The 27,118-nt window shown below is 41.9% G+C and overlaps 1 protein-coding gene across 4 annotated transcripts in view; it reads right to left on the reverse strand.

Moving 5' to 3' along the window:
* The window catches only part of LOC117258229 (band 4.1-like protein 1), a 62,364-nt gene that overhangs the window by 22,372 nt on the left and 12,874 nt on the right, over positions 1-27,118 (reverse strand). For 3 of the 4 annotated variants that reach the window (XM_033628892.2, XM_033628893.2, XM_033628889.2), the window contains exons 2-10: positions 18,577-18,665; positions 18,096-18,245; positions 10,701-10,805; positions 7,695-7,737; positions 5,946-6,021; positions 2,898-3,116; positions 2,679-2,766; positions 1,375-1,527; positions 160-257 (exon numbers count right to left, since the gene is read on the reverse strand). In XM_033628892.2, the coding sequence (XP_033484783.1) occupies positions 160-257; positions 1,375-1,527; positions 2,679-2,766; positions 2,898-3,116; positions 5,946-6,021; positions 7,695-7,737; positions 10,701-10,805; positions 18,096-18,245; positions 18,577-18,648 (1,004 nt within the window). In that variant the 5' untranslated portion in view covers positions 18,649-18,665. Of the gene's footprint in view, positions 1-159; positions 258-1,374; positions 1,528-2,678; positions 2,767-2,897; positions 3,117-5,945; positions 6,022-7,694; positions 7,738-10,700; positions 10,806-18,095; positions 18,246-18,576; positions 18,666-18,878; positions 19,244-27,118 lie in introns of those variants that run through there. The other variant, XM_033628891.2, reaches the window with a different exon arrangement.

The raw sequence follows: 27,118 nt of genomic DNA on the forward strand, positions 1-27,118 counted from the left end.
AAAGGTTTTAGGATAAAAAAGAATCAAAGCATTTTCATGAGTGTCTTTTAAAGGATAGCTCTCTGGTGCAGGGTGTTATCAGTTCATGCAGTGTGCAATGACTACAGTGCAAAAAAACAGAGTGTGTCTGTTTGTGTATCTGTGAGTGTCACATCCTACCTGAAGAAGGTGTGGTGCTCAATGCAGACCTTCCACAATCGCTTCGAGGCCCGATGGTTGGGCAGCTTGAAGCCTATGGTGCTCTCAAACTGTTCATACTGAGCAGTGATGGAAAGGAGTGGAGGTGGAGGAGGAGGTGGGAGGTGAAGAAGAAAAGGAGAGTGAAGGGAGCCAGTGCGGAAAGAGATGGAGGGATGGTGGCAGGGTGAATTGTGTTTACTCCGCAGCAATGGAGAAATCAATGCTGTTTTTCTGTTTACTCGTAGAGACATATTCTCCTACTGCCATGTCAGGTTTTCCATCTCTAACCAACCCACAAATTAGCCGTCCATGCATTCACTCCATCAGATGTTCACCGGTGTGAGCAGGAGAAGACGCTCTCAAATCAATACGTTATTAGCAATATAACAGGTCTTTAAACATCAGGACTAGTCCATTCACAAGAGGAAGCCAACTCTTGTCCCACACAAACAAATCTGTGGGTACAGTTTAGAATAAAAGGGCTTCAAAACACAATGATGACCCTCCAGGCAAATCTGAAGTGACAGCTGACTTAAGAGGATAGAGCTGCAGAACAGAGTATATGCACAGTATGGCCTTGGTATTCGCTATGAAGATGTCAGTGTCAGTTTAACAGTGGATGTTAAACACACTGCACATACCCTAAAGGCCAAAGAATGAAGGGGAAAAAAACAGCAAATCATAATAATTTTAGGGAGTTGCAAACCAAAGCGAGCATAATGTGCCTCTAACATTTGCAAATAAAATCCTTGATGAAAATGCAAATCCTCATGACTGGCTAATCACGCTTTAAAGTCGCCGTAGAGGAAGAGAGATGTAGGAGAAGAATAAAAACATGACCTATCAGTCCTATCTTTAAGAGCGGTATCTCTGAGGGCTATAAATAATGTCCTCGTCAGTTGTCACATGGTTTGCTGCAGATAAATCTCAGAAGTAACACTTTTAGCAAACCATGAAATGACTATTTATGCTGCTTGGGCTGAGTCAAGGGAGACAATGATGTAATTTTAACAACTGTGAAACCATGAAATAGAAATGTGGAGTTGGCTCTTAACCAAATGATCCTCTATTCAACTTGCCTCTGCTCTGCCAGAATGACTGTCATGAGCTGTTTTAGTGGGAATGTGCAGGCAATAATTGTGAACTCCTAAGTCAAACAAGATGCAAAACACAAGATAATGATGGTTTTTTTACCTCTCCTGGGCGGATCTTGATGTAGAAGTTGCTTCTCTTATAGGAGATCTTCAGGATTTTTGGCCAAGCAAATCTGTTGATTCTTAGACGATCTCGGTAGATGAGCAGACCATTGGCACTCACACCGAGCATTATGTCAATTCCTTCCGAATCCTGATAAACACAGGCACTGAGTATCAGAAAACCTCAGACAAAATTGCATGGACAGATACCAGATACTTGAAGAAGTATTTCACTGTTGGAAAAAGTAATCTTTTCATAAAACTGAGCTGTCTGTGCAGCAGGAAGATGCATATACTTTTGGGATTGGTGCTACATGACCAGAGAAAGCAGAGAAAAGGGGCTATGGCATTCGCTTTTGGTCAAGAGTTAGAAAACCTACAATTACCAGAATTCACTGCACCGTACTGGACCAATAGTCACTTCCACTGGTGAGTGACGTAATGCAAGGTTGTTTGTTGTGAACTTAGGCTGTATACATAAATGGACGACGCAATGAAGCCAAAAATACCCCAGATATGGCCACCGCCATCTTGCACTGATGACATCATTTGGAGCCAGAGTCTATGCAGCAGCAATATGGGTGGCACCCCAAACACCTGTCTGACCAGTCACGAGTAGGGATTAGCACACATAGCTGTCAATCATGATATCACACCCCCTTTTTAAGGCATAAAATAACAAATTAAAATAAAACTTATGAAGAAAAACAAACACTAGGACATTCAGCAGCATGATAAAAACCACCTGAAATGACAGAAACCATCTTTGGAAATAGTTTTTTATTTTTGGTCCATGTCCCATCCCCTAGCATGGAGGAGGCTGGGTTTATGACCTATAATGCAGCCAGCCACCAGGGGGCAATCAAGATATTTTGGCTTCACTTTTCATGTCATGTTATCAATCTTTGTATACAGTCTATGGTTTTGACAGAGGAAACAATATGGGGACCAGTAACAAACAATCTGCAATTACAGTTAAACGGTAAGCTAAAATATATTTCTGGAAAAAAGAGGTGAGAAATGGGCACTGCAGAATCTTGGTCCATATTTCGGTTTACCAGCCTCTGCTTACAATATACAGGAAACAGTATGGCGCCCACTTTGTCATCACAAACTTGTATTACAGCTGAATGGTTCACTACAATATGTTTCTGAAGACATTTTAGGCAGGAAAGAGACAATACAGTTACAGAATCTTGTTCTTTATTTGATCAGAGTTCATTTACACACACTACCCTCACTATAATGCGACAAAGCTGGCTGAAAATTGTTAAAGTATCCCTTTAAATTTTATCTCTGTACCTTAGCATGATGCAGGTCCACTCCATACATTGAAAGCTTCTTGGCATTTTCTAGAAAGTTCACCTCTGCCTCTGCTGGACTCATTCCCCTACAAGACAAATGCCACAGATGATTATTATTCATTCTTTTCATATTCTTCCCACAAATCAAAAACACCAGCATTTGCCATTATCCTGATGGCATTCAATTTAATTATTGGAGCCGTATATAATATCTGACCTGTAGTTACGGTGCAGCTCCATCACTCTCTCCTCCAGCTCACGAGTCTGGTTGGGTGCAAAGCGGAAGTCGCTGACGTAGTCGGGGCCATGTTCCTCAGGCTCGTAGTCTCCCAGTTCAGCCTGGACAGTGTAGGAGCCCAGAAGGGCGTGGGTGACAAACGAGCAGGGCAGACGACCAGACAGGATGTCGTCCCTCAGCTGCAGGCACAGGTAGTACCTAAAACAATACATGATGTCATCAAGAATCATCTCGTAGATCCACTGCTGGACTGCAGTCACAATCTTTATTTGATGTTTGAAGTTTTTAGCAGTGCTAATGGTGTGTCTGTCTGCCGGTCCACTTCTTTCAAGTGTGAGATATTGTAAGAACTGATGTAATAATTGCTATTACATTTAGTATTTTTTGATATTTAAGGATGAATCTTACATACTCTTACCATTAGATCAAAATGTGGCTTTGTCCGAAACTGCTGTATGACCAAATACCTGCAACTCTAATGACATTCCTGTCATCCTCAAGCTTCTATAAATGGATTGAGTCAGTATCCTACGCATAATTAAACGGATGACACATGGCCTATAGGACATAGCTCCAACCAATTGATCTACATTTTGGCCTATCCAACTATAAAAGCTGGTTCACTCAAATGACCAAAAGTATTTTGATCTCTCACTCACTCCTGGTGCAATTTTTTTGAGGTTTTTAGATCTCATTGTTTCATTCACTGAGAATTTCATTGTCAATCCAACATCCATAATTTCCATGTTTCATAACTGTGGTAGAAATTCGCTGAGAAACCCAACAGCAACAAGTCTTTCCAAACAATTCCCAAGGTATTTCGGACAATCCACAGACCTCACTGTCAACAGTTGATTCTATGTTCACCATCAAATATGTCCTGAATAATAATAATGCCAACAGTTTTCATAGAGACTTCTTATAGAAAGAAAGTGTGGATTATTCAGAGTAACCTGACTAGCTACTGTTTTAGGAAGGTTCTGTGTAGCCTCAAACACTCTGAGCACCACAAACCACAAACATCATTGGAGTGGCATAAACTTCAGAAAGCGGTCACAACCTCATTATTTCACAACCTTTGCACAGAAAATGACAGTATAATACTACTAGAGGTAAGCAAGAAAATGTGTGTATGTGATTTGGGTGAATAGACCATCTAAGCAATTCCTCATGGGTAATTCATGACGTTCATGCACGTTGTTCTGACCTTTGGTTTGGTCATAATACTTGCTCTTGACCAAAGCTCCTATATATGTATGCATGGAGTAGCCTACATAAAGTTAAAACAATGTATACTATTGTCTAGTAAGAACAAAACACATTATAGTCTACTTGCTTATCTTTGTGCAAAGATCATAGTGCCACACATTGAACTGTCCTGTTTCAAAGAGAAGCTCTACGGATATATGGATTTTTACTTAGTTATTAAAGTGTCTTGCACCACATGGCGTCCAGCACATGTGGACTAACAATCCGCTAAACAAAGACAGTCACGTATCAGCTCATAAAGTTCACAAATACAGACGTTTTTATGATCAACGCTTGATCTGCAAGCAGCAGGTGGTTTCAGTCGAATACTCTGTTGCTAGTAGCAACCATTACTGGCACAGTTCTAAGTTTAACTGACACTGTTACATCTAGACTGTTATCAGAAATGTTTCAATCTCAGAATCAATCGGCTATTGGTCTGATGACGATAAGCCTCCGGGGGCAAGGGCCGATACTTTGTGGTTCTGGTGTAGCCAGCAGATATATAGGATTAGACTTCCTCCTCCATGCACCAGTCATTTCAGATAATCTCTATGAACAGATATCTGCATATGAATACAGATCAATCTAAAAAAATCATCATACAATAGCCGATGCCCTCCAAGATTGCATTTCGCCTCTTTTGCTCTTCACACTGACTAGTTACCTGCCGCTCAAACTGGATAGGTCAGTATTATTTGGACTACAAAACCAAAACATGAACTGTTGCCTACAGATTCTGCATGGGTTCTTATGCAGATATTTCTTCACAGAGAATGTGGAGGTACGTCACACTGTGTGAGGTGGGGGTGCCATCTTTGAGGTTTGCATTCTGTTATCTCTATTACAAAAGTATGCACGCAGTCCAAAAAAAAAGTTTTCAATATCCATGTTTGTGATTGGAGGTAGTACTTCTGGGTGTGTAATCCAGCCTTTGGGCTTCCAAATCATTTGGATCTATGTTGTTTATCGTGATTAGTTTGTCCAAATGCAAGTGCTTGACCACTGTAGCAGGCACCGGTAACACGTCCTTTCAAAACAGCCCCCTGTTTAAAAAATTTAACACAGCCGGATGTGAACTTCACTTTCTCTATAGAGGTTAGAAATGTTTTAGCAGGCATTTTTTTTATCTACTAACCAAATGCATCCAATGTCAGAGTATAACAGTATCTGCAGACACTCTTTTTATGATAGCTGTTATGTGATTGTTGCTTTGTGGTTTTCTTTATTTAGTTCTTCAATTCTGCAATCAGTAGACTGCATTCAAGGACAAGTAGCTGTTAGCTAATTTACTGCTGGGCTAACTGTTAGTCTTGTGGACTTGTGTTTGTATGCTTTCTAGATTAATGACAGCGTCTTGTGTTGTTAGTGTTAATTTGTCACTGGTGACACTGTGATTCTTACTGACGTTTTTATTTGACAGCTAGCTAGTCCATACTTTTGTGATGTAGTGTAATTCATTCCTCCAAGATGTTTCCATTTTACTATTGTTTATAGTATCTCATCATTTTCTGATTTGGGATCACTCTCACTGGAACTGTTTTCACAGTCTCACAAATGCCTACTTCAGACTACTTCAGCCAAATGTTTTCAACCGTTATTAGAATGTGTTAAGCTCGCTGCATAGGGTGTCTTAGCTGTTATGTTCTTTCTATAAATCCTGCCAAAACCAAAATGTCCTCAGGACAACTCCGCATTTCAGCTTCAGACAACCAAAACAAATCAGGGCTCTTTAACTGTGAGCTGTGTTGTTGTTGTTGTTTATGTATTCACACCTACCTGGTGATGTCTTCAATGAGCACAGACGGGTCTGGAGGGTAGAACTTGACAGAAAATCCAAAGATCCAGGAACCAACTGTGGACAAACAACAATCAGAGTTGTTTTGTGAAGGACTGCTATATGTGTGTGGATTTGTTTGATGCGTTTCCTTGAAGTCCTGGTTAAGGTTGTGTCATAATAAAATCTGTTGCACAAAACACCCTTAAATTTTCTCCTTAAGGTTTCCTTAAAATGTTCACTTAAGTATTATGGTTTTCTCTTTGCCTTGGTCTTATACTTAAGGAATCCCTAGACTGTTGCACAAAAGACCTTAGCAACCAAAGCAAGGTAGAAAACAAACAAACAAACAAACAGACTTAAAGCCGCTACAAGGAACTTTTAACTGGATATGCAAAAGTCTCTTGTTTCTGCTGATGTCTGTGCGTGATCTACAACAGGAAATGAGACCATCGGTGTGAAGATAAGCTATTTCTATATAGTGTATATCCATACCTTTAGGAAACTGTCTCCGGGTCCGCCCCTGGTCGCTTCCAGGACGAAACGATTTACGGCACTCAGACGGCACACGCCATCTTACCTAGCTGCTTACATTTAGTGACTCTTATAAATAGTCGCTATTCCTCCTCCTCGACCGACGTCCACGGGGAGTTAAAATAGCAGCAATCATCGGGTAAAAGTTGTGTGAAAGCACTGGACTCACCAACAGTCAGCCACGTCTCAGTCACACAGAGAAAATCCAATCCTCGGGAAGTCAGGAAATCCTTCAGGATAAACGTTTTGTTCGCTAGCGATATAGCATTTACCAGCCCAATCCTTGAGGCCTTCAGCCTTACCAGCCGACCGCTGCATTTACCCCGGCGGCGGTGGTGCTTACGCCGGAGAGGTGGAGCTGGGGCGCGGCAGAGGTGAGCTGGGATCCCCGATAGGAGTGGGGGCAAAGTTTTCCTGTCTTGTTGTTTCATTCAACCCCAAAATAAACACATGCGCGAGACAGGTAAGTGTCTTTATGACAATACGTGCTAGAGCTCATGGGAAATGTAGGCTTCATTCTGGCAAAAAACTACCGCTTTTGTCCACAACTCAAAATGAAAGTTCTTTGTAGGGGCTTTAAGGTATATCTGACTTTACCTTAACAGCATCACGAACACACCCCAAGAAGAGTGCTCTGTAACCAGGATAACGCACTGGATACTGAAATAATTTTCGTTGCTTCTTCCTACAATTGTTTTCTGTTACCTGGTATTTGGGGATCAAATGTACTTTGTAGGATTTCCTCCTCTGACCAATTTGGTTTTCTTGTCTTCTTTTCATTTGCCATTTTTCCCACTAATTACTATAAACCAACTTTTTACGACAATAACAGGCATCACGAGCATGAGTCCAAGCAAAGTCTCCATGGAAACTTTTACCGCTGTAAAATCTCTTTCAACACAGTAAATGAATTAATGCTTTTCCTTAATTAAGGAAACCTTTTAAGGGATTCTGTGCAACTGTGTAAGTCCCTCAAGTAAGGAGAATTTAAGCCTTAAGTGTCATACTGACGGAGAAAACTAAAGGTGTTTTGGTGATTTTTTGGATCAGCGGTTAAGTTTAGGGCTGGGTCAGAGTTGGAGTTAGGGTTAGTGTAAGTCTTCAGGAAATTAATTTATGTCTATGTAATTTCCTCAAAAGTGACCTAACAAAATGTGTTTTTCTGTGTGTGTGTGTGTGTGTGTGTGTGTGTGTGTGTGTGTGTCTGCTGCACTTACCCCGAATTTGCTTCTTAATCTCTTTGGAGGGATCCAACCAATGCTGATAAAGAAAGAAAGAGACAATCCCCTTTGAGAAATCCAGCCTCAGCAAAATCATCCATATTCACATTTTTAAGAGCCCTTTTAAGAGCTGTGCCTCACCGGCTGCTCTTCCCCCTTTTTTTTCAGTCTATTCCCTAGTTGAAAGCTAAATAAATTCATACCACAAAAAAATGAATGAAGGCTTCTATAAACACTGAAAGCATCAATATTGGGGCTATAAATGCCAGTCGAATCCAGCTCCCTGCGCTTAATGTCACTAGAGCTTTCATTGTGCACCGTAGACCCCATGCACCATTTCTAAAAGGCCATACTGTCTAATCACATTTTAAAAGGTTAAAGGCCATGTATGCCACTCACAGGTTGTAAGTGGTTAAGTACAGCTAAAAGGGCAACCGGGGACTCGCTGCTTTATAACACCTGGAAAAACAGTCTGGTTAAATGTGTTGCTTGGCTGCAGGGCTGGGTGACATTTGCTCTGAAATCAGAGACAAAATCCAAAAAAGTAAATCGTCTATTAATAGCAGATGTAAAGAAACACGGCAAATTCATTGTCAACACATATTTTCGGCCTTGGACTCTACAAAGCTATTCAACACAGACGGTCCTAAATTACCCCCACATAATGTCGGTATTGATCACGGAAAAAGAAGATCTTCTAAAGACATCGGAAATAAAGTCTGCTCCACTTTAGATGATGTTACACAATAAACAAGCACAAGCTGCTGAGTGCTTGTAAATCAATGAATCACGAAACACATTGTTAGCAAATAAAAATGCACTATTTCCACAACAACTATAAATGTGCTCCACCATTTTGTGCCAGACTACAATTCACTAAACCACAGGTTAGAATTCTGAGGGTTCCTGTGTTCACTTGAGTGCTTCATTATACTCTGCATGATTCAACTCGGCTAGTAAAAAATATTTTTTAATTCATCATATAGAGCCTTAAAGTGTAAATAAACAGAAATGCGACCGCATCCCAGATTTAATTTTATTTTATGGGTAAGAACTCAGCGAATGTTCATCAAATAATGAGATATACAGTACAGGCCAAAAGTTTGGACACACCTTCTCATTCAATGCGTTTTCTTTATTTTCATGACTATTTACATTGTAGATTCTCACTGAAGGCATCAAAACTATGAATGAACACATGTGGAGTTATGTACTTAACAAAAAAAGGTGAAATAACTGAAAACATGTTTTATATTCTAGTTTCTTCAAAATAGCCACCCTTTGCTCTGATTACTGCTTTGCACACTCTTGGCATTCTCTCCATGAGCTTCAAGAGGTAGTCACCTGAAATGGTTTTCCAACAGTCTTGAAGGAGTTCCCAGAGGTGTTAAGCACTTGTTGGCCCCTTTGCCTTCACTCTGCGGTCCAGCTCACCCCAAACCATCTCGATTGGGTTCAGGTCCGGTGACTGTGGAGGCCAGGTCATCTGCCGCAGCACTCCATCACTCTCCTTCTTGGTCAAATAGCCCTTACACAGCCTGGAGGTGTGTTTGGGGTCATTGTCCTGTTGAAAAATAAATGATCGTCCAACTAAACGCAAACCGGATGGGATGGCATGTCGCTGCAGGATGCTGTGGTAGCCATGCTGGTTCAGTGTGCCTTCAATTTTGAATAAATCCCCAACAGTGTCACCAGCAAAACACCCCCACACCATCACACCTCCTCCTCCATGCTTCACAGTGGGAACCAGGCATGTGGAATCCATCCGTTCACCTTTTCTGCGTCTCACAAAGACACGGCGGTTGGAACCAAAGATCTCAAATTTGGACTCATCAGACCAAAGCACAGATTTCCACTGGTCTAATGTCCATTCCTTGTGTTTCTTGGCCCAAACAAATCTCTTGTGCTTGTTGCCTCTCCTTAGCAGTGGTTTCCTAGCAGCTATTTGACCATGAAGGCCTGATTGGCGCAGTCTCCTCTTAACAGTTGTTCTAGAGATGGGTCTGCTGCTAGAACTCTGTGTGGCATTCATCTGGTCTCTGATCTGAGCTGCTGTTAACTTGCGATTTCTGAGGCTGGTGACTCGGATGAACTTATCCTCAGAAGCAGAGGTGACTCTTGGTCTTCCTTTCCTGGGTTGATCCTCATGTGTGCCAGTTTCGTTGTAGCGCTTGATGGTTTTTGCGACTCCACTTGGGGACACATTTAAAGTTTTTGCAATTTTCCGGACTGACTGACCTTCATTTCTTAAAGTAATGATGGCCACTCGTTTTTCTTTAGTTAGCTGATTGGTTCTTGCCATAATATGAATTTTAACAGTTGTCCAATAGGGCTGTCGGCTGTGTATTAACCTGACTTCTGCACAACACAACTGATGGTCCCAACCCCATTGATAAAGCAAGAAATTCCACTAATTAACCCTGATAAGGCACACCTGTGAAGTGGAAACCATTTCAGGTGACTACCTCTTGAAGCTCATGGAGAGAATGCCAAGAGTGTGCAAAGCAGTAATCAGAGCAAAGGGTGGCTATTTTGAAGAAACTAGAATATCAAACATGTTTTCAGTTATTTCACCTTTTTTTGTTAAGTACATAACTCCACATGTGTTCATTCATAGTTTTGATGCCTTCAGTGAGAATCTACAATGTAAATAGTCATGAAAATAAAGAAAACGCATTGAATGAGAAGGTGTGTCCAAACTTTTGGCCTGTACTGTAAATCTCGACACATAATAAACACCTAGCGCACGCAAGAACGTCATGTGTGAGGTCTCTTATAAAGCACATTTGGAAATGAATTTTGGACTTCACATTGGCTGATACAGGGTAGTAAAAGGTTGCTCTTTGTTTGGTTTAATTGCAGCTGCATTTGGCTCGAGCAACAGAGGCTCGCCGACAGATCACACATTGAGTAAAAATATTTCTAAATCACTCAAGTAAAATATGTTAATGCATGTGTGGGTGGGTGTGTATGTGTTCGTCTTTGTGTTGCCGTGTGTCTGACCTTGGCGTTGTCCGTGTCCTGGAAAGTCAGGCCAAAGTAGTCCCTCTCCAGCAGGTTCAGATGGCCACACACCATGTCCAGCAGGGTCTGGCCCTTGGCAAATTTCTGTTACACAAACATATGTACACACACATATAAGAACACACAGCGAGTGGGCAGGTGACACAGTGCAGGTTCAGGTTGTATGATCATCGCGTGCTATAAAGGGAAGGAATGAGGACAGAGTGTAATAATGTGATTCAATAAAGATGTGTAAGACTGCCAGGCACCTGCTGGCCTTGTGCTTAAGCCTTGTACGGCATAGCTGTACTGAAACCTTTGTTGAATGTCATAGCCTTCTTTCTCTCCCTGTATGTCCTGTCTTCATCTAAAGTATTTGCAAAATGCAGAAAATAATCTTTATATCTCTATAAGCTGTCAGGTTATCTCATGGAATAATAATAACACTAATATCTTTTCTTCATATTTCACAACACAAAGGAGTAAAAAAAAAAAATCAGTGACATAAAAATCCACCCGACTGTGGTCTGAGCGAAGCATCCAGTCTTTCCTCTCCCCTGCTGAGCGGGAGGAGCCACGCTCTGTATGCCTATATAAGGGGAGGAAATGCATTTCGCATCAGTGGCGTTTCAACAGACCACACCTATCCTCCATCCAGCCCTTCAGGGCTGAAAACAAGGCCTCTGTGGGACGCACAGACGGCCTTGGCAAAACACCATCTCCACACACACATGCACGGACACAGAGGAGCGTGCGCACACACAGGAACACACATGCCAGATTCATCTCCTAGGGAAACCTGGCTCCTATGGCGACAAAGCAACCAAGCAGCTGTTACCATGGAAACAGAAGTAATAGGTCCCTTCTGTATGTGCCCTCTCACTTTCTCTATCTCTGGTTACTACAAGGCCACCACAGAGCTTTGTTCAGCCCGTGTAGGAAGCACCAGCCGTACAGTCAACATACCTTTTAAATATTTAAGAGGAGACTAATTAATTAAGCATTATGGAGTGATCTGTCTCTCAATCATATCAATAATAATTTATATCCTGCTGCACTGAGGCTGCCACGGGTGAAGCAGTCAGAGAATAATGCTGATTAACAGGCAGAGGCTGCAGCTGGTGATTTTTTTTTGGGGGGGGGGTGCGGCGCATATATTCGATTTTCTTACAAAATGAAATTGCAACACACATCTCAGGTGGTCCCCCAAGCATGGCAACCAATTCAGGAGCTGCTGATGAGATTTCGTTGTCGCTCCAATTGGCTCCAATCACATTTCTGTAACTAGTTCTGTGGGCTGATTGTGTTAGCAGCCATTTGGCGTAATCCTAGAAATCCATTTTGCTGATCGCCTCACCCATGCAAACAAGATGAGGAGAGACAGTGTGTGCGTGTGTGTGTGTGAGAATGGGTTAATGAAGAAGAGAAAGTAAATCTTTCGAACTTAGTCACTTTAAGTAATGCAGGTGGAGGGATAGCACCGTGGAATCAAATAAGTAGAGGAAAGCTGTGGCGGTAAGTTAGCCTGAGTCAGTGTAGCTTCTATTATGGGATGCAATTGCACAGCTATGTTCTTAGATATAGTGCTCAAACTCTACAGTCAGGTTGAGTAGAGCAAATGACAAACTACCCTGCCAGCAACAGAAGAATTTCAGCAAAGGAGTGCTTCGGGGATTTAGTATCACACCTCCAAAAAATTGGGCCGCTTGGTCAATGTTAAAGCAGCAGAGGCCAACAGATCCTGACTGTCAGTCTCTATCACGGACAGAGCTCACAAAATGCTGGAGGCTACGTTATATATCATCTTTCACTGGATCTACTGATGCCCATGTCTTTCAAATCCCTCACGCTCAGTTTGTAATACAGGCCTTGTGTTATAAACTTGAAGCCTCAAAATCCAAGCCAAGATAACCCAGATGACATCACAAGAGTGAATTATTTTTTAGACTTCAGAAAGATCCCCCCAGAGCAACAAAAGACTTCTTACACCCGTTTTCACAGGCTTTGTAGAACTCCTCGTGATGAGTAATGCCTCGTTCACACTGCATGACTTTAGCCCTTATTTTCCACTTGCTGAAAATTTTTCGGAGCCTCCCAACAACAGCCCCAGATCAGAGGCAAATTGGCGCTGGCTCGGTGCTTGCGAATCGGTGCTTGAGCGTATGTGTGAACTCTTCAAAGAAGCGAGCTGAGTGGCTCAGATATCTGGCGGGCTAAGTATCTGGACCTGTTTGGCACCTTGTCAACGAGCTACTGGCAAAGAGAGCGCAAGACACAAGTGTGTGTGTGTGTGTGTGTGTGTGTATGACAGGGAAAGAGACACAGAGAGGGAAAGAGAAGGTGGAAGGTGGATTATTGCACGCAAAATGTATGTTTTTAATAACCAGTGCCTGCCTGACTGGCGTGTCAACCTGCGCAACCCATGTGTTTGGCCCGACAAGACATAGACGAGGACTCTTGAAAGATCTTGTAGAGTGTGACCTCCTGTCGCTGGTCAGTCATGTGAAAACCAAAACAACTTCAAGACTCCTGATTACAAGACAGCGAATTGTACCGTGTGCATGGCGAAGTATCCTTGAGCTCCTTGAGCAAGAGACTGAACCCCAGATTGCTCCTGATGGTTGCTCCGTCGGTGTGTGAGTGTGTTAAATAACTGAGTAGCAGGTGGCACCTTGTATGGTAGCCTCTAACACCAGTGTGTGAATGTGTGTGTGAATTGTGTGAATGTGACTTGTAAAAAGCACTTTGAGTGGTCAGATGACTAGAAAGGCGCTATACAAGTGCAGGTCCACATCAGTAGAGCAATCTGACGAGTGACAGTCAGGTAGAGTGACTTTAAACTAATCTTCGTGTGTAAAATAGGTGAAATGCCTCTATAATAAACAGCAGCCTCAAGAAAACTTGGCATTGGCTTGACATTTTCTTGATTTCACAGTCATGCCGTGTTTTGTAAGCACGTTTCAGTTGAAGTAAACAAACAGAGGGTTGTTCTTCACACTGGCTGCCGTGCTGGAAAAACATGTGAATGCAATAAACATTTAAATTGTAATAGTTGATGTTGGAGAAACCAAGTATCTTCCTGTTCCAGAGTCATTTTATTAAAAGCCTTAATAGCTCGTTCACCGAGTATGACTCATGACCGCTTGGATAAAAGCCTCAAAAATACATTTGATTTGTTCTGAGGATCGGAAACAATAAATCTGTGAATTTTCAAAAGTCCTTGTAGCTCAAAGCGCAGTGTCAAGCAGCTGGTTCGCAGGATGTGAGCAAAGGCTGCCCTTCCACTAGACAGGTTGTGCTCCACATGGCAAGCACACACTCTTAAGTTTCCTTGAGCAAAAGATTGAACTCATTTAAACCTTCAGAGGCTCAGGTCTGCTGCTGATTGTGCACACTCTGAGCGAGCAAAGCTGCGGGGCAATGTGTAAGATGGGTGCTGCTGAAATGGGAAGAAATTACGCAGAATATACCGTCGATAAACTGATGTTATCATTCTTTAAGCTTTCTCAAAAGAGGCCAAGCTTGTCATGAATCTTTCATTTGGTTTAACTTGTTAGCCACATGATCACGTGAGCCTTACATTTATGGAGCTTCTCTCGCAAAGCACTGAATATATAAGAATGCTGAGCGCTCTGGACGGTAGGTTTAATGCTTTTCATCCTGTGCATACATCGATGTATCTGTTGTCCCGCTTTTTACTGCATGATTATTGCCACTGCTGCATCCAGGAGAAACGCTACAGAAATTATTTGGTTTGGGTCAGCAGTTTGTATTACAATCAGGCTGCTAATGCGAAAAAAGGAAACACATTTCAACAGTGCCAGCATGGGACTGACTGAAGATAAATGCATGAGAGCAGTTATTTTTATTATTTCTATCACTGTGTGAATGAGGCACGTCTAAAATAGCCTGTAGCTGGACAGCGTCAGCAGCTGAGCTCTGAAATTTCAGTGGCACAGAAAGCTTTGCAGGCCCTAAACAGCCCTGCCTCTCCAATAAAGTGGAAACTCATGTGGTCGTGTGGTTAACCAGCAGAAATGAATGAACCGTGGAAATGAGCATTAGTATTGCATGGATTGGACCTGCGGAGGAAATTACGTTCAGCCAAAGTTTAAGCAGTTAAAATACCGGTACAATGGTCTCCTCGGGATGTTATTTAAAAAAAGCCAGATGTTTCATTCATGATGGTTTTCGGGGGAAAGTGATAGAGTGTGTGAGCTGGAAGGCTGTAGAGTCCTGTGAGCAGGTGGAGTTCTTTCCTAATAGTGTGGCTTTAGTTTAAGGACTGGACAAATGCACTGAGCTCAATCAATATCTATAATGTCGTGAGCCAAACATCAATAGAAGGCTCTGGCTGCCTCTCTGTGTTTATATCATCAGTGCACGCTCGCTCAGTGGACATCATGGCTGTCATTAAAGCAATGATTTCACTGCATTCATCATTGTGTCCCCGCTTGCCTTTTTTTTTCCCATCACGCACACAGTGATGTACACACTCGCATACAAACTACAGTACACAAACAACCACTCCTAGTATCCACGTCCTCTTCATCTTTTTCTCCACCTCCTCCCCCGCTCTCTTCATCTTTTCCTCCTCCTCTCTCCCTCTCCCATTCTATTTTCGCCCCGGTCAAACATAAGAGCGCTCATCTGTCAACCGTATGGATTTCCCGTCAAAGCCCAATACCTCTAGTGTCACTGCCCAGGTGACATGAAGAAATGAGTGTGTGTGTGTATGCAAGACAGAGGGAGAGGTGGGGTGTGGGGTTGAGTTGAAGGAGAATGTGTGTGTGATGCCTCGGTCAGGACGCCTGACATATTTCTCCACTCGTAAGTATAATAAGTGAGGTCACGTGAGAGCCATAAAAGGAATATAGTGACATGAATGAGGCTGAGCCAACAAGATCATTCCTGTCACACATCACCCTCCATCAGCAGCGGCAGCAGCAGCCAATGAGGTTCCAGCGCTGGCTTTAATGTGATTCACGGCAGCTGTGTAAGTCCTGCCCAGGATCTCCCTCTGTTGTGGAGCACCCTGCTTTGACACCCTTCGCTCTGCCTCCACAGTCGTTTTGCTCCAGATTAATTTTCTGCAGTGTTTCGATCGTGATGAGCGTGTGGGCTGCTGTGAAATTCAAATAAACCAGGAACTACGCCTGTCTGTTTACAAACACAAAAGGCTACAGAGTCACGATTCATGGAAGCTGGGGATTGCTCATCTGAGCCGTCCATCCCCCACAATGCAGAGCTTGTCTTACCTCTCTCCACCCGTCACTTGCCCTCTCAGGGAGAATAGCAACAGAGCTGCATTTCCTGACTCAGTAGCGTGTATTACTGAGGGAGAATAAATCCCACTGAGGTGTGCTGTGGTGTTGTGTGCTGAGTCAAGGGCTCTGTTCAAATGAGGGAGATGTACACCGGCTTCTTAAAATGCTGTGTTCTTGGTCACTCTGCATAGCCAGGTATGAAATCTAAGCCTCTGTGCATTTAAGCGTGGAGAAACAGCCAAACTGTGTTTTAATAGCACTGCAAAACATTTTCAAATCATTATTTCTAATTATGTTTCTGCATGTTTGCAGAATTGAATCCTGATGTTGTTGTTTTTTCTACAGCTTACAGGTTGCTAGAGAAGGTTTCTTACCATCCTGTGTTTTCAACATTATCCCCGGAACAGATTTTATGAGCAGATCTTTTCCAAAGAAACTAATTAATGTGCATTTCCGTCCTCTACTTTATGAGAATATTAGGAGATGGATGCCTTCAGATAAACAGTCGGTACACTAATGCTCCACTTATGTGGCATTAAGCCACTGCAGAAGAAAGTCAAACCACTAACAAGAAATAGTAATGCAAAACGTGGTAGAAATATGGTGTTTCGGTTTATTTCACACATTAAGGAATGCACGCCCACAAAACAATCGCGTTACCTTGAACTTCTAATGAAAACTTTGTTATTCTTGCCCCCACAGAATGCTCGCTTTGCTGCATGAAAAATACCTGCTCAGCGCTGTCTCATAGGAATGCTTGGAAGCTCTGCGTCCACCGTGCTGACACGAGAATGTATGACAGGGAGGTCCCGTTTGAAAACTGGTGATAAACAGCTGACGTGTGAACATCATAGTCATGATGTTAAGTGCATCCTAGCGCACGTTTAATGCAATGTAAATTCTTATTTTAATGTAAATTCAATAGTGCATATTTGACCATTGCTTCTATGAAATTTTAGGGGAATTCAGCCTCCCTTGTTGTCTCAGAGCAATCGCCCCTGGTCTTTAAATAGTCTTGTTGTCATACATGGTCCTCAGTCAGTCAATAAATCAATATGTTTTGCCGTTTTCTGTGGAGACGTGAGAACAATGAAGTACTGTTCACAAATTCAAGGTAATACAGCATGACTAGGGTGGCATGATGGTGCAGTGGTTAGCATTGTCGCCTCACAGCAAGAGGGTTGCTGGTTTGAGCCCTTTCTGTGCGGATTTTGCATGTTCTCCCTGTGTCAGCGTGGGTTTTCTCAGGTACTCCAGCTTCTTCCCACAGTCCAAACACATGCAGGTTAATTGGTGACTCTATATTGCCCATAAGCTTGAATGGTTGTCTGTCTCTATGTGTCAGCCCTGTGATAGTCTGCCGACCTGTCCAGGGGGATAGGCTCCACCCCCACCACGACCCCCAACAGGATAAGCGATTACAGAAAAAGAATGAATGACTAACTGATATACAAATGGTCATTTTGTGTTCGAAAGTTACAGTCTCCTAATTGCTTTACACATAACTGATGTTTTCGTCTCCCGCTATTTTTCATCTCTTAAGTAAAGCAAAAGTTTGAGTGGCATGTGAGTCACAGGCTTTGTTTACCTCAAGATATTTTTGTATGTCTGTCTCCATTTTTAAGGCTGCTTTCTTTTATTGTTTGTTTTTTTAATTGATGCCAACCTTTTTAGCAACACTCCGATTTCATTTTCGATTTCTGACATTTCCACTCACCAATTGAAAAAAGTGCATAAACACAGGTGAATGGAAATGCACTTACAGAAGGACCCAAAAAGTTTTATATTTATTCCTTATTGTGTGTGTGCACAACTACAACAAGTGCTGCAAGCCCAAATTGGACAATGAAGTCAGTCTGTAAAACATCTAGGCGACTTTTCTATTGCTTACCTGTTGTTTTGTTTTAAAACCCTGTCAGACCGCTCATGTCTGACCTGTCCCAGGTCTTAACAAAAAAATTTGGTGGGTAAAATGTGATTATTACTGACAGAAATGATATTAAATTATATGAAATGGTATGAAAATTATGAGAAGAAGACCTATGTTGATATAACTTTTGAAACACATAATCATAATCATTAGTCAGCTATTTTCCCCATCTGTGATGATGCAAAGTGAGTAGCATACCTCAACTCCAGTCTCATAATCTGAGCCGTCAAGCAGAGTGACTTTGACGGGGACAGTCTTGGGCCGCTTGTTGCTTTTCTGGGGGGATTTGGAGGCTTTGCTGGGGGTCTTCTCTGAGCTATCGTCCATTTCCCCCTGGTCCTCTGGAACCTGGGAGAGAGAAAATCCTTCCTCTAAGTGAGTGAGCCTCAAATCACTGTACTTTGTCTTTCATTTAAATATTTGAATTCCGAGTCCCGAGGGGCATTATGTACTTGTCTTTCAAAGTGATTTAAATCCCAAATCTTTGATCATGTGAGGCAATCATCAAATGCATGATGTAGAGTGAGCTGCTGCTCTAAGATGTTAAGATGTTAAGTTGCTGGCACAGGCAGACGGGGGTTAGCGGTCTTGCATATCAAACATGCTGGAAGGCCCCTGAGTGATTGAGAGGCCTGAGTTAAATGATCTACAGCTGCTGTGAGTTCCACAGCGCTCCCACCTGATTGGTTCTCCTGGCGTCACCCTCCATTGCGCTCTTCAATTCCCCAGCCAAAGCCGTCTCTGTTGTCATAGAAATGGATTGCAGTCCTGAAACCACACATAAACATATTCATAACATCAACTATTTTCCTGTTCAAAAAAAAAAAACAGTGTTGAGTGCTTACTGCTGCTGTAAGTCCAATCTGTGTATTCCTGATGGACTCATGAGACGTGAGCAAAACGCCTACCATCTGCACACAGCATATGAAGTCTTTACTTTAACTGACATTTTGGCAAAATGAATGGCTGCCGAACAAATACCTGTCGTGACATCACATGCAATTTGTCTTTGCAGCTGCTGTGTGGTATCTGTAATTATGCCGTACTGCCATGCAGATTGAGCGCTTCTTCACACGCATGGTCATTTCATTGTGCATGGAGAGATGGCAGAGGAGAGAGAGAGGGTAGCTCAGTCAGTGCTGGCTCACAGCCTCCCACAGGAGCACTCTGCATGAAGAGTGTTGGCTTCAGGACGCTCTCCTCTCACACTAGCAAAGGAGATAGCATAAATTACATCAGCCAGAGCCCTGCGGCACGGCACAAGACAGCAGACACACCGAGATAGAGAATGAGAGAGAGAGAGGGAGGGAGATGACGTGGAAGGAGAGGGCTCTGTGAACGTGACAATCTAAGGATGAGACAAGAGAAGGGGAAGAGTAGCACAGAAGAAAAGGCAGAGGTTACGAGGAGAGAGACACACAGGGAAAGGACAAGAGAAGGGCTGCAGAGTGAGACATACAACAATGCTGATACAATATTCAGCTGAGCTGGAGACAGATGAACCTTGTCATTTGAAGGTGACCACTGCTGTACCCGAGCTGGACTCCTGCACGGTGCTCTTTTTCCGGGTGACAGCCAGTACAATTGCTGATATTCAGATTAGGTGGTACAGCTAAGAGAAACGAATCATCAGAGATAAAGCCCAGAGTCAATCTGTAGCTTTAGTTTGAAAAGTGAGCATGGGGTCACGAATTGAACATTCCTTATATGTCAGCTGAAAACATTTCAAGATAACATGTGGAATTTTCCTCTGAATTGCAGGGTGTTTAAATTCTACACTTAAGCCATTTTTGAGAGGGACTGGATTGTGATAAGTCGGTAAGGGTGCAGAGTTTTATGTGTGTTTCTGTTTCCCAGCCAAGAAATATAGAGAGGTAATTGCCAAATTATGAGGTTGCCCCTTTCCTCAAGTATATTGTTTATCTTAGAATATCCCCATTTTTCAGCCCCAAGAGAAAGTGCAAACTCTGCTGCATAATGCAACAGCTTCTTCTTAAGTAACTCCAGGAAATGTGTCAGCCTCAGGCATGTGTAATATTGTTCAAAACCTACTTCATTAATGACTACCTATAAAGGGTGAAATGGCTTAAAAACCATAATGAAAATGTGCTTCTCACTTCAAAGCAAACTGTCATCTCATTGTAAACCACACTTGAAAACTGTTGATATGAAAGAAAGGAAATATCAGCTAGTCTGAATATGTACCTTATCTCACACACACTGAAGATGTCTGAAATACAAACCTTGAAGCCGGAATGCAAAAAAGCAAAAAACAAAAAAGTGAAAAAAGCATAAAATAAAGCAAGAGGTTAATGAAAGGAAGGGATTAGTGAGGAGGGGACATGGGAAGCTCTGATAAAAAAGCACAAAGCTTCCAGGGAAAGCCGTCATTAGGGAGGAGCAAAACAGAAGCTTAATTTGGTCTAATAACGGCCAGTGAAGTGTTTGTAAACCAGGAAAAGATATGGTAGTATTTTTCCCCAAAGAAGAGGCTCTAATTAACAATTTTTCCCTCTACCAGCTGTCTGAGTGTATCTCTCTGTGTTTACAATTTGGGAGGCTCGAACACAGCACGTCTCAGCTTTCATGATAGGTCAGCTTCCCTCTGCATAATGAAGCCGGATCAAAGAGGAGAGCAGCCTGGCACTAGGAAGGCTGCAGATGTCACACAGCTGACTGGCTCGCACCGTGCACTGTTCCTCCACAACTTTGAAGGACCTGAGGGTTGTTTGATTAATCTAATTAATGAATAATACCCTAATTGATTTCAAAAGATATTCTCTTTGTGACTGCATATTGTATGCACAAATAGCATTTTACAGGGTTTCGGGTTAAGGTGATAGAGATAAAGCAGATTTCCATGTGAAAAATTGTCTCACACGACTCATGTTTATGCAATGAGACAATGTCAAAGTCAGACAAAGGAAGCAGCCGATTTACATGAATGCATATCTACAGTAATGAAGAGGTAGAGAAGCTGTGAAACAACACTCTGCTACCACAAGGAGCTTACTGATGAGTGAACCTGACCAGGTTTTTCATTAAATAACGTCTGCCCGCTAGTTCAAGGATATCTGGTAGTCAGGGTGTAAATTCACAAGCTCAATACTGACAATAATTAAACTTTATTTACAGCACATTTTATTACAGGTGGGAAATTATTCAATATTATCACAGAGTGTCATTTGCTGTAATCATTTAATAGTAGTGCTAATATCATATAATGATACTGGTTCATAAAAGTCTGTTTTCCAAATGAATTTTTCCCAAGCGATCATGATTATAAACTGCTAAAAGCAGCATGACTCTGTAATGGAAATATCAATCAGTTGATCGGCATCGCTTTGGTGTAGACTAAAATATCTCAACTATTCAATGACATTTTGTACAGGCGTGCATGGTCCCCAGTGGACTTTGTGGATCTCCTGACCTGTGGTATTGAGTGAAACCTGTTGCATGGGCATGTATAATGCCCATGCAACAGAAAGACTAATGATATTCTTATGAGTCTTAGCCATTTGTGTTAAATTCTAAGTGGCAAATATTAGCATGCCAGTACACTATACTAAGGTGGTGAACAAAGTAGACGTAGAGTGCCCAGGAATGAGTCCTAAAACCTGAAAATGAGTTAGCATTTTTGCACTCCTGGTTTCCTCATCACAAAGTTGAGGAGTTTTTTGAAATGGGAATTCAGTTAGATGCCTGTAATAAGGTCTGTGTTCAGCACAAGCTCAAGAGACTTTCACGGTTTGTTCTACAACATAAAACACATTAGTAGATATTCCACTGATGAATTTTGAAGCTCTAATGTGTCCTAGAAACGGTGGTTGCCAGCAAGTGGCTAAATGAGACTACATAATGCTTTATCTTGCATTCAGGTTTCAAAAATCATTTGGTGAAGTGGTGTTCATTTGTGAAGTCTATCTTGCCGAACAAAACGTGTAAGTTTCACCAACGTTTGTTTGCCACAGAGCTTATTTTCTGCAATAATCCAAAATCCAATGGAAAAATCCCATTGGCTTTTTGAAGAGAGAAACAGGGCGACACTAATCAGCCTAAACAGAAATGTCATCCCCGGAGCACTCTATTAATGAGAATGTGAAGTTGACATCACACCGTGTTAAATGTTTTGGATGGGGTGCCATCTTGCACTGCCTGCTACGTGGTCAAGCAACGATATTTGGACAAACTAATGGCAACAAAAAAGTGTAGATGAGTTTAGGAAATAACAACAGGGTTTGGCTTTATAATCATACGGGACGCAAGAAACCGCTCTCCCGGGTAAAAGGCTGTGTTTGTTGGACCCATCTACTACTGCTGAGCGCTGTTAACCTTTAACACTGACTGGCCCCGTATCATACTGATGTTAGAGGATGGCATTTGGGCCACAAGTCACTGCCCAAGTGCTGGATTTCAATGACATCGGAGTGAGACCGGGTTGTTGTAAACTGTCTTGTCTTGTCACAGTGTGATGTACCTTCACATTCTCTACCTGCTAAACATCAGCAAGTTAGCATTAGTAGTGTAAGCTTGTTAGCATGCTGATGCTAGCTAACAGAGCTTCTGGCATAGCTAAGGCTGGATATCGGTAAAAAAGGATCTGACACCCGACTGAAAAAGGATCGAATGGAGTTATCGTTTGACTGATGAAGTTTTGATACTACTTGGTACTGGGTTCTTTTGTCCAACACCTTAAAGGTAGAGATACCCAGCTCTAACGGGTGTAGACTCTCAGTCCTGTTTAATCATAAAGTGTCGATACCATCATGACACCGTTTCATATAACAGCTCATTTCACACACTCTGTTAAATACTGAGGAACACAATAAAGAATTCCAGGTCTATTCTTTTATCTTGACATCCATCTCTAATCTGATTTCATTCCTCTGCTAAGTATCAGTTCTCATGAACACTCGCTCACCTGAGCCAATCACATCTGCCCACTGCAATACCCCAACTCAGAGCAAATGTCAGCTCCCTATGAGCCAGCTGTCAGAACAATAACATCAGTGAATCACAAGCAAACTTGAAAAGAATCCTAATATATCAGTGTCAGAGACTTTGGGGCGCTCATTTCACACACATCATGATCGCGAGGCCAATCAATTCTTTCATTTGGGTCACTTTGTGATTCAATCACTCCTGCTCCACATCAGTTCTGGTCTCCGCACGCCTAATCATCTGTGCAAGGGAGATGATGAAGACTGAGGAGTATGAGGTGCTGTGGCTGCTTAGACTCAACATTCCCGTAACAGTCACTGTCTTCAAACAGACTCCCATTAAAGGTCTTTCTCCACAAAATCATCTGGGGCCCTTTGGTTCTTGAACTTCAAAGAGCAGACGTCAAGGAAAGTCTTTGTGAAGTATGACAGCATCGGGATGGGTGATGCTCTGAAAACCATGTGCATGATTGAAGGCCTCCATAAATAGCTGCATTTCATGAGTTAGCTTAGCTTTACTTAAATAGACAGTATTTATTTTTATTTATACCTCAGAAGTGTATGGCCCAAATTAAAACAATGCCAGGCGAGATTTGGGAAAGTGCTTTTAAATAATACATATCATTGCCCTCAGACACCACTGTGATACTGTACTACAGTTTTTAACATTTGCTTGAGTCACAGACGACCAAAATACTCCCAGACAGTCTTGCCTCTACTTCCACTCCTGCCTATTAATCACAAACTGTGTGGGCACTGTGGTGTATGTGTGTGTGTGTATGTGTGTGTGTGTGTCTGGATGAGTTTTAAATGCGTCTCTGTCCTGATGAAAACTGATTGCACTTAACTTACTAAAGGTCGCAGCAGTCCCAAACTACCGATGATGGTAATTGTATAAGACATGAAGAGACAGAAGTCGATGTGATATTGATGGAAAAACGGGGGAAGCTTTGCAGTCCATTCTCACTGTTTACCCTCGCTGTTGAATACAGACACCGTGTTAAAGGTCCTGAGAACCTATTTAACAAAAGATATAAGAATTTCGGTTATTTCAAATCACAGATACAGTATTTTTCTGTCTTTGTGTTTTTGTCTGTGCTCTTCTCACTAGTTAGAAGTGGGCGGGGCACTGTTGGAAAGAGGCGATGTCACAAATTTAGGCCGAGGCCTAATACAATCAATTGCAATAGTCATACAATAAATAGTAGTTTTCAAGCCTCGACATTAGATTTTATCTTGACTAATTCAGGTGTTGATCCTCTGCAGTGATGTAAGTCTGATCATCCAATCATCACTAAAGCGTCTGTCATGCAAGAGAGCAAATAAAAACAAATAGAATGGTCCAAGCTGTCATATGAACATTTAAGATATGATGATTAATTCACAAGGTGGCCTCTGAGCAGCACTTAGTCAATAGCCATACCTTTTAACTACTAAAGATGAAACATTATATGAAACATTCTCTCATTTTATACTTCACTGATGTATGTATTTACAACAGCCATGCGCGTGCACACATGCATGTCAGTGGTGTGCTCTGGTACTTGAACAAATAGCACTACACCCCTGATCCTCTGCCTCGGATGGAGGGTGGAGGGTGGACGAGGCAGAGGATCAGGGGTGTAGTGCTATTTGGCTGTTGTAAATACATACATCAGTGAAGTATAAAATGAGAGAATGTTTCATATAATGATTCATCTTGTTATACTGTATAGCACCTCATAAGTCCAGATTGAGGCAAATCATCTCTTTGCCAGTCACCACAATTTATTGGCTTGCAAATGTTCAGTACATGAATTCTTTCCAAAACGCTCAGTAAAGCTTGTCCTGTTTCCATTTACCAAATAATTAGAACAAATTGTTTTAGAAATTCTGATTACAGTCTAAATATTAGTGTTTGCTGAGCACAAACTGAAAACTGTGAGTTCTGCTCAAAAAGCTTTGTCAGTGTGTCACTCTGGTTTGTGCCAGTGAAGACAATTTGGAAATATGAAGCACTACCTTTGAAGCCCCCCATCCACCCCGACACAAAAAACTGTTCAGTTCTATCTCCTGTAAATATTATTTTTATATATATAAAATAAGTATAGTTAAAGGTATGCTATGCAGAATTGTCGGTTACTTTTTGTTAACATCGCTTGCGAAAGTGAAAGTAAAAGCAAACTCCAGAGTCACTGTTGTTTGGTATTTTGCTTCACTATATCCTCCTGTGACCCTGTGTCCTCATATGACGACATCACATTTTGGGTTTACTTGCCCTTATACTTCATTCTGCTTAACTTAGACCTGTTGTCCTCGTTCATGGACACTTTTTTGTGCCATCTAGTGGTAGTAAGAGCACAATACACTAACCCATGTTAAAAAAAAAAGATGGCAGCCATCTCTGTCAAATCAGTCTGCAAGACACAAAAGTGGATGTGTCCAAAATCTGATCAGATTTTATGGTTTAAACTTGTTTATTTCTGATTAATGTTTGTAGTTTGATATCGCAACAAAACTGACCAATTGTAGCAACAGTAACAAGATTAAACACTGTCAATTAGCAAGTACTCATTTGTAGACATTGGGACTTTACTATTGTCTCGTTTGAGGACACTGGGACTTTATTATCATTAATAGTGTTTAGTTTTTTACACTCATCCTACTGATCCTAAATAGCTAGGAGAAATTAGAAATGCATACCAAACAAAAGTTTGGGTTTCAGGAGGATAAATCTATATAATTTTTTGCACTGTATCTATCACTAGGCCGTAGATAGATAATAATAGATGAATAGACCTCCACACACTTCCAGCGGGTTGTAAGTGATGACTGAGAGGCATTACCTCTGTATGAGTCAGTATATTATTTTTCAGAAACATCCCGCACAGTATGTCTTTAATACCTCTGAATGACCCTAAAATCGAAATGGTCTTCCAAAATCCACCAACATTTAGCAGATTTACCTGCATAAACATTGCCATTCATTTAGTATGGGAGACAGCTATGAGTCATTTACGCCTCCTGGGTTGACTGTCACAACACAGAAGAGTGTGCAGATGGTCCAACTCTGTTAAAATACAAGGCATCTGTAAACTTGTATTCTTCTGCTGCAAAGTATTTGCCTCCACATTTCAAACATTTGTCATCGCGTCGCACTTTGTTTCAAATATTTACCGTCTTTGTGGGTGAAAAGCAAAGACGCCGAGTCTAATGTCTATGATGTGCCGTATCTCCGACTGTCAAAAAGAACAGATCATATCTTCGTATCAAATGAAGGTGCTTTGTTCCCATAAGAAGTGTTGCCAATTTATGTGTGTTACAAAACACTGCAGGCATCAATGAGATAAGCGGTGTTTAGCTGCTCAGCTAGTGAAAATCCTTTAAGATAAGACAGAGATATGCAAGATTCAGCACAGTTCCTTTATTGTATCAAACACACACACAGTTCTCTATCACCGACTCATTCAGGATTCTATCTGCCTGGCCATGTCAGTCTATCTCTGGAGATGACCTCCTCTGCGCTCCACATTTCAGAGTCAGACCAGATACAGAGTAATCATTACTGAGCATCGCAGCTGTCCTGATGTAAGCCTGGATCAGCTGCAAGATTTTAAAACTGCACTCACTGAAGAGGAAAGAAATCTCAAACTGCTGAATGTCAGCTCCTCTCTGACTCAAGAAAGCAAAATGCAGACAAAGTGACGCCCCCAAAACCCTCATCGTCTGCAGCAGGGCAGCTCAGATAAATTGCCAGATAGTAACGGACATGATGGCTGATCATCTAGGACAGAATGATGCCCATGATGCACCATTCACCGCGGCCCGCACCGTGCCCGTTTGTCATCATGCCGTCTCTCAAACAAAGACTCTGTCAATTTAGAGGCCCCAAGAATTGATGCGTCTTCAGGCAGGCGTCAGCTGCCCACAGGCCCATCCTTCATCAGCAGGTGGGCAGGAGAAATCTGTCAAGTATGTCATCTCAAAAATATGTCACAGCAGAGCAGGGGAAACACAGCTTGTGGATTCCTCTCGCTCCTCAAACACAGTATGCTGTCAGAAAATTGTGCATGTGCTAACAGCATCAAGTGTTTGCTTTCCTCCAGAGTATATTGGACGGAAAAATGATGTCTGGTGTAAGATGTGAGCAAACAGTGACGACAACCACAGTGTCATCAGCATTTCCTCTGGCCACAATATAAAGCTTTGCATGAGTAAGATCAATAAAGTCAAGACTGTTCTGTAATCTGAATAAACAATCCTGTGCTGAGTTTATTTTAAACTGATACTGATACTGGTTTT

Source organism: Epinephelus lanceolatus, chromosome 8 (assembly GCF_041903045.1).
Source record: "Epinephelus lanceolatus isolate andai-2023 chromosome 8, ASM4190304v1, whole genome shotgun sequence".
NCBI lineage: Eukaryota > Metazoa > Chordata > Actinopteri > Perciformes > Serranidae > Epinephelus > Epinephelus lanceolatus.